The sequence below is a fragment of the Parus major genome, chromosome Z (assembly GCF_001522545.3).
Source record: "Parus major isolate Abel chromosome Z, Parus_major1.1, whole genome shotgun sequence".
NCBI classification, from domain to species: domain Eukaryota; kingdom Metazoa; phylum Chordata; class Aves; order Passeriformes; family Paridae; genus Parus; species Parus major.
This window is the reverse complement of record NC_031799.1, coordinates 74254856-74262186: the sequence shown is the minus strand read 5'-3', so window position 1 is coordinate 74262186 and position 7331 is coordinate 74254856. Positions and strand designations below refer to the sequence as shown.

Here is a 7331-nt window from a genome sequence, read left to right as displayed (position 1 = left end):
GGACAGAGTGGTGCCACTGTCCTCCCCTGTGCAGAAATGGCAACTGCAGCAGGAGAGGAGCCACTCAGCGAGATCGAGGCTCAAGCTGGTGCAGCCCCTGATTTGTACCTCAGTGAGGGGCAAGAACATTGTGGTCAGGGTCCTGCATCCTTCCCCACCAGAAAAACCCCAAAGCATACACTCAATGTTAAATATGAGGATAGAACCCACAGACTGCTGGAAATGTAGGATTTAGCATTAAAGCTAAGTGTTTTGATGTGAATTCCAGGTTCTTTGTCATATGATTGTTCAGTCTGGGTTTTCACAATGAGCTCCTAAGCTGGCAAAAACAATTCTCTGGGTAAACAGATTGACTCAAACAGATTGCATGCATTTCTTTAAAGGGATTGCAAACCTTTGAGAAAAAAAAAGATCTTAGCCAGAATCACAAGCACATGAAAAAGAATTAGATTTACAGCCAAAAACCTTGGTGACAGATCATGAAGTGGGTTTCTGATACAAGGGCAGTGGGGGTGTGGGCATTATGAGTGTGGAAACATACAAGGATGCAGCAAGAGGAACACGGAAACAGGCTCAAAATATGACTGGAAGTTACTTAAATCTCCCTTTTACCTAGGGTTATGACTGCCTTTTTTGGTAGTTTTTTGGAGGACACGTGAAGTTCTCCTACAGAAGCAGAGGACTGCTCCTAACAGCCATGCTTCTCACATGACTGGTTGACATTAGTGGAAGCAGAGACTTTCCTAAGGTATTTGATATTTTCCTTTGGTTTTCCTGGTGTCTAAAAACTTCTCAAACCCTCTTTAAACTCACGGCACCATACCATGGAGTTGCTGCATGGTGCTCTGGAGCTTCCAAGTCAGGAGCTCCCAAGCAGGAAAGGCTGCAGATGAACTGACCCATTCCTTCTTTTAATTGCACAAACACATGACTCGACATTCAGTCCATCAAGGAAGGCAGAGACTGCACTCTCTGCTAACGTGGGGGAAGCCACTCCGGCTACTCAAGCGGCAACTCCATGAATGCAAATCAGATTGGGATAGCCAATAAAAGAATATTGCATCAATTTATTTCACGTCTGGACGCAAATGAGACATTTTATAGCGAGCTGCATTCGAAGAATTTGCATGCAGTTGCACAAGTGAAAAACATCTCACCAGCGTGGTGAGAAGGAAGCCTGGAACAGAGCGAAAATTAACAAACCCTGCTTGCCAGGGCCATGGGTGCCCAAAAGCTCTGCTATTCAAGTATTCATCTCTTCTCTCTGTTGGTCTGGCAAGGCTGGAGATGTCACATAGTATTTGACTGGGTTTTTCCAGCCTTTTACGTCACTTGGCTCAGGAGGAAACCACGGGCACAGAAGGTGTAACGGAGAAGGCAGGAGGTTAGAGCCCCAAACAGAGTCTTCCATGAGCCCAGCCCTGACTTGCAAAGCCATAGCAAAACACTCAAACACAGGACTGAGCCTCCAAATGAGATTCCCTGGCATTTTTATAAAAGCAATTCAAGGCCACATAAGTTCCCCAATGTAAAAAGCAGACAGTGGAGGCCCTCAGACACTACCAACCAAATTCCCCTATTGATACTCAAACTGAACACAGGCCTGGGCCAATGTCAGCAACACCAATCAAGTGTCAGGCAACAAAATGGTATCTCAGACCTCTGCCTTGCGTTCCTTTCTTTTCCAGATGACTGCCACCCTACTTAATGGCCATCTGAGCTTCCCCCCGAGGCAAAGCATGTCCCACTGAACCCCCACCCCCCAGAGCAGAACAGGGGCTTTGCTCAAAGCAAACACATAGGGTCATTCCCAGCAAAACTCTCCTACTCACAGACAGGGGAAAGGGTGGAAAAGAAGCAAAGGCTGGCAGAAGAACCTGCCCACTCCTAGGAAACCCTCATTATCCATGCTGCTTCAGCCACCAAGGTAAGCCCACAGCTGCTCCCCAGGCCCAAGTGCCCCAGGAAAACAGGTGAAACTTCTTTTCTGACAAACACCCAGTCCTTCTAAAACACAAAGACGTGGTGATAGTGCTTCCACGGAGCATCCCACCCCAGAACTACACCGAGCTTTACCTGTTAATGGAACTGACACTGGGCACAGTGTCGTTGTCACACACTCGCTCAGCAAGGAGTCTGTCCCTGATCTCCCAGGCAAACATGGTGGGATTTTGGCGTTTGTACTCTGCAATTTTTTCAACGACTTTGGGTGTGGCGACCTTTGGTTTTGATCCTCCAATCACTCCAGGCTTAATACTCCCGGTTTCATAATACCTGGGACAACATCCAAAACAAAGCTTCAGTTATCACACACAGACAGAGAACATGCTCTGAGATTTATAGAGAACATCATTTCAAGGTAACCAAACCCCAGCAAATCCTGAGATACATCTTCACTTTCACATACACATTTTCTGCCTGTGTGGTTCTTTATCACCTAATAGATTAACTTATAGTAATTGGAATTGGGCCTCAGGATACAATATATATTTTTCTGTAATAGCAAGACAAAAGAAACAACACAAGATTAAAGGGCATGCTGAGATCCAAAATTAACTGAAAATGTGTGTTATTAATCAGCAGTACTGGGAATAATAGAAACAAATCACACCAAAGACCACTTTTTGCAGTGGACTCTTTTGAAGCAAATTACTGGTTTTACAGAAATGCTGTCATTAATGTCTATGGCTTCTTACGATTCAAAGTTAAATGAAGGCTAGGCATTATATTTTATTTGCACCTCTGGAATAAATACACCAGCATATTTTTTCCTGATTTTTGATTTTAATATGCATATTATGCTTTTAATAGTTCATATTTTTCAAAATGTATTATTTTCATCATTATGTTTTCAGTAGTTTCAATAACAAATTCTGAGGGAAAGGAAGCTGCTCATGCTCCAGAGGGGTCCAAAGCATGGAACATTTCTGTGACCTGCGCTTCCTCGGGTGCAGCATCTTCACCACCAGCAGCAGATCTGCTGATGCCATGCCCCCAGGAAAGGTGGAGAATGAGATCCCTAAACCAAAATAAATCTGGCCAATTTCTTCACATCGAATCACACAAGATCAGCTGCTTCTGGTAGCTTTGCCATAACACACGGCAGCTGGGTTCCCTGGGCCCTGCAAGTCTCCCCCTCCAACACAGCGCTGCACATTCCGGTAAGCACAGAAATCGCGTCGTGCGCGCTGAGGGACGGAGTGGAGACCGAGAGTGACACTGTATTCCTCCATTCTGTAGTCAAGGTGTTCCACACAGGAGGCTCTCTCACAATCCTGAACTTCTTTTGTGTCTTGTGAATTTTCACATGAACAGATGAAAAATAAACCCTGTGCCTACCTTCAGCTGCCCTAATCCTGCACGCCCCTTTCATACAGAACAGACCCCAACTCCATCAGCCTCTCAACCAGGTGCCCACCGAGCTGTGCTGGCAGCAGCTCAATCACAATCTACCACTGCTCAGTGCCTGCATTTCTAGCTCAGAAAAAAACTCCCAAGCAGGAAGATAAGACTTCTTATTAATATATTTTCCCTGCAACTATCTGACATAACCATTATACAAAAAAAAAAATATTCCTCCATCTTTGAACCTGAGCAGAGCACAAACTGTCTGCACAGCCAAAGTCTTCCTCACTGAAACATGCAACCATGTTCATCAAATTTTTGTCAGGCTATCTGCCCTCAGTGTTTCTGGGAGAGCCGTGTGTGCAGAGCCTAAAGTTCCTTTAAAGAGTGACACCAAATTGTTCATACAGGTCCTCAGATACTCCGTTGGAAATGTTGACTCAGGTCGACCATTCTCCAGAAGCCATTTATACAATACCAATAATGACAAGTGTTGAGTGTTAAAGATGGATTAACCCTCCTGCTGCCCCTAAATGCTGTGAGCTTCAGGGCAGAGGGGAAAAATTTTGTTCCTCTCGCACCTCCATGAGGACATGACAAAACAACGGCCCTTCTAAAATCTTGCACCTCCAGCCTGAGAACCTTGAGGTTGAGGTTGCTGGCACCACTTCTTTGAGGAGGATGTAGAACACAACCAGACAATACTACAAATGCTACCAGACAATGTCACAGTTTTCTCAGATCTAGTCAAAATGATGGAGTTCACAAATACTTCTTACTGCTTTTTTTTGCAACAGTGCCCGTGGTCAGTGCCCTGCAGTCCAGGACTGGCCAAGAGGAGCACTCCCAAATGTGCAGGATGCTGTGCCTGTACAGATTAGCCACTGCTGTCCCATGGCTGATCACCGTGGAAGGAAAGCCAAAGAGGGCCCTTGCCATCGCAATACTGCACCTGCAATGAGCTCACGGGGGGAATGAGCTCTGCTGCCTTCAGAGCAGCAACACCTCTGCTCCCAAACTCTTTAACCTCTGCCCACCTGCCTGCTCCCATGGTCTCGAGGCCCACCCAGGCACAGGCAAGCCCACAGGAATGTTCACCCTGCAAGGGAGGTGCAGGACTGGGCCCAGATCCCCCTCCCTGGATGCGGGGGGAGGTCATGACAATAGGGACACTTCTTACCCTGCACTGTCATGGACATTCCCCTCCTCTCCACCCTGGAAACGAATCTGGGAGCAGTCACAAGCCTGCAGGCTGCATGGCTGCAGCATCCCTGACTCCCATCTCCATTTTAAAGGCAAGGATGACTGCAGCCAGCATCATTCCATGTGCATCAGTCAGGGCCTTTTGCTTCAGAGAGCTGCAAAGGCAGGTGTAGAGTGGGCACCACCACAGCACCCTCCTCTGAGGGTTAAGAGCTTCACATGCCCTGAAACAGCTTGTTAACCTGCCTCTGCATGTTTTTTTAAAGCTGCATCTAGAACTGAAAAATTCTGAAAATAAAATTCCAAATACAAGGATTTATCATAAAGATTCCTGTTTTTCGGACACGTGCACACATACAAGAAAACATACACACAGAGATGCAATTACAGAGACATTTTACCCACTGTAATTATTAGTTAGGAAAATAATGAGCTATGAAAATCCAATTTATTGTTGACAACTTTAATGACAGAGGTCTGGAACCTCACTTTGAGCTCTGTAGTGCAAATATATCTAACAGCAGACCTAACCTGCTAAAATAAAACCATCCCACTTTTGTCTGGTGGGTAAATAAGTTGCCTGTTTCCAAGCTGTTTTTTAGTCCTGATGGGAATTGGTGACAATTCCAGTGCAACACTGAGCATCACCAGCCAAACCACACCAGCCAGGCAGAGAGCAGGAGCCTGTGCTAGCTGCACATGTGGGGCCGTAACCAGGTGAAACAGCCCGTGGTGAGCAGTATAAAGCCCATGGAAAGTTTTCTTCTCTACACCAGTCAAGGCATTTGTGTTCTCAAAACTCCCACAGTAGCAGCACATGTAGGTTACAGGGAAGGATATCCCTGAGAGGAAGGCATGAGGGAGACAGCAGGAGCGTCGAGTGAAGCCTACACAGTGCGGCTCTGAAACTGAGCAGGGATGTGGAGCTGCTGCTCCTGAGTCTGGGCAAGTAGAGGTGAGATGGTTGTGCAGAAAACAGCAACAAGGACTGCAAAACCAGGGGCCTGTGACTCTGACAAATCTGAACACTAATATGGCCACTGATTGATAAGTGATGCTACAAAAAAAAAAAGGCCTTAATCATCTTTGCAGCTATGCTATGTCCAGGAAACCACACTTGTTAGGAATTGCAAAAAAAAAAAAATAAAATAAAATAAAAATACTAAAATTCTATACAGTGACATTAACTGTAAAATCTTAGCAAACAAGTCAGTAATTAACTTTTCCAGATGATAAACACTTTGTAAAAAAAAATTCCACATAATGTAAATTGCCCAAGTCTGTAAGAATACCTGGGGTTCAAAACCATTTGAAAATGGTAATTCACACAAATTAGGTTTAGGTTTCCACAGAAGACTGAGAAATCAAAAAGGGAAAAAGCAAGCATAGCAGTTTTTTTGCCTGAATCTACACCAAATTTTAAAAGGCAATAAGGAAATAATGTTAATTCTGGGTTTAATATCTTGTTGCCATAGTGCTTGGAGCAGCTCCTAGCTGAACAGACAGCTACTCCCAAAGTAGCCAAAATATCTACAAGATGGTTACTAGTTACTTATGGTGTTCTGGGCTCTCTTAATCCAGTAGAAGGCTGGAAAAAGACATTTAATTATGAACAGTGGAAGAGAGTGCAGAATAGCTTATATAAATGTACATGCCGCAGTGCTGATGAAATATATAATGATATTATTGTTTAAAAAGAGTTCTATTCAGGAAGCAAAACAAGTAATTTCCACAGCTTCTACTTTTTTCACATTTTGCTGAGTATCACTCCCAGATTTCCTTTCCTGTTCAGAGCAGACAAGTGCAGGACATACACTACATATACAGCAAATTCTCACGGCATTCTGCACTTTGCATTAAAAGAACCCTCAAGAAACTGTAACAGGAGCTAAGAAGACCTACGGATATTGGCTCTTTCTTTCCTTATCTGACATATAAAACCACGACTGCCTGGGAAGTTGCTCCCCTCACTGGACCAGTCTCCTGTCTCCATTTGTTTGCAGCCTCTCGTTCTGGGATTGGCACCGACACTTTTCTCTTGACAGACACAGAAGGATTTTCCATCCCCTTTACCTGCCAAGTATTTTGCTGACACAGCCGTGGCTGACGCGGAGCTGCCGGGAGATGTCACACGGCCGGACCCCTTGGTGGGCGAGCTCCACGATCCTCTGACGAACAACATCTGGGAGAGGGCGGCCGTTCACAAAAACACCCCCCAGCTGATTCACGCCTCCATGTCCTGAAACACACAGGGGAGGGGGAGAAGGGCAGGAGAAGAGCTGTGTGAGAGTTTCAGACGTCTCAGGGCAGAACCTGCAGCCCCAGCGCTCCCCGGCGCTGGGAACTGCCTCCCCAGACCGCTCCGATTTCCCCAGGAGGAGCAGGGCCGTGACCTCACTGCCGCAATGACACTTTACCGGAGGGGAGGACCCTCCTGCCTGAAGGCAGATCGGGCCCCCTCTGGGAAAGCGGCCACAAGGAGCCCCTCAGCCACGTCCCGAAGCCGCGGTAGCGCAGCCACCGGCTCCAGGGCAGCCCCTGCTGTCCCGCCCAGCGCAGGCGAGCGGAAAATGAGGCTGGGGGATCACTCAGCCCACATACTGCCTCTGTCTAGGCACAGAAAGATACATGAAATGAAACACGCTGTGTTTGGTTTTGTGTTTTCCCCAGATGCCTTGAATTAATCAAGTGGGGGAAGGGGAAAAGACAGAGAGGAAGACGGAGAGGAAGAAAGAAAGAAAGACGGAGAGGAAGAGAGAGAGGAAGAGAGAGAGGAAGAGAGA

General features: G+C 46.2%; 1 protein-coding gene across 4 annotated transcripts in view; it reads right to left on the bottom strand.

Annotated features, from left to right (window-relative positions):
* PAX5 (paired box 5) overlaps positions 1 to 7331 on the bottom strand; it is a 135641-nt gene that overhangs the window by 121077 nt on the left and 7233 nt on the right. For all 4 annotated transcript variants that reach the window (XM_015615426.2, XM_015615428.2, XM_015615427.2 and 1 more), the window contains exons 2-3: positions 6622 to 6787; positions 2077 to 2274 (exon numbers count right to left, since the gene is read on the bottom strand). In XM_015615426.2, the coding sequence (XP_015470912.1) occupies positions 2077 to 2274; positions 6622 to 6787 (364 nt within the window). The remainder of the gene's footprint in view (positions 1 to 2076; positions 2275 to 6621; positions 6788 to 7331) is intronic.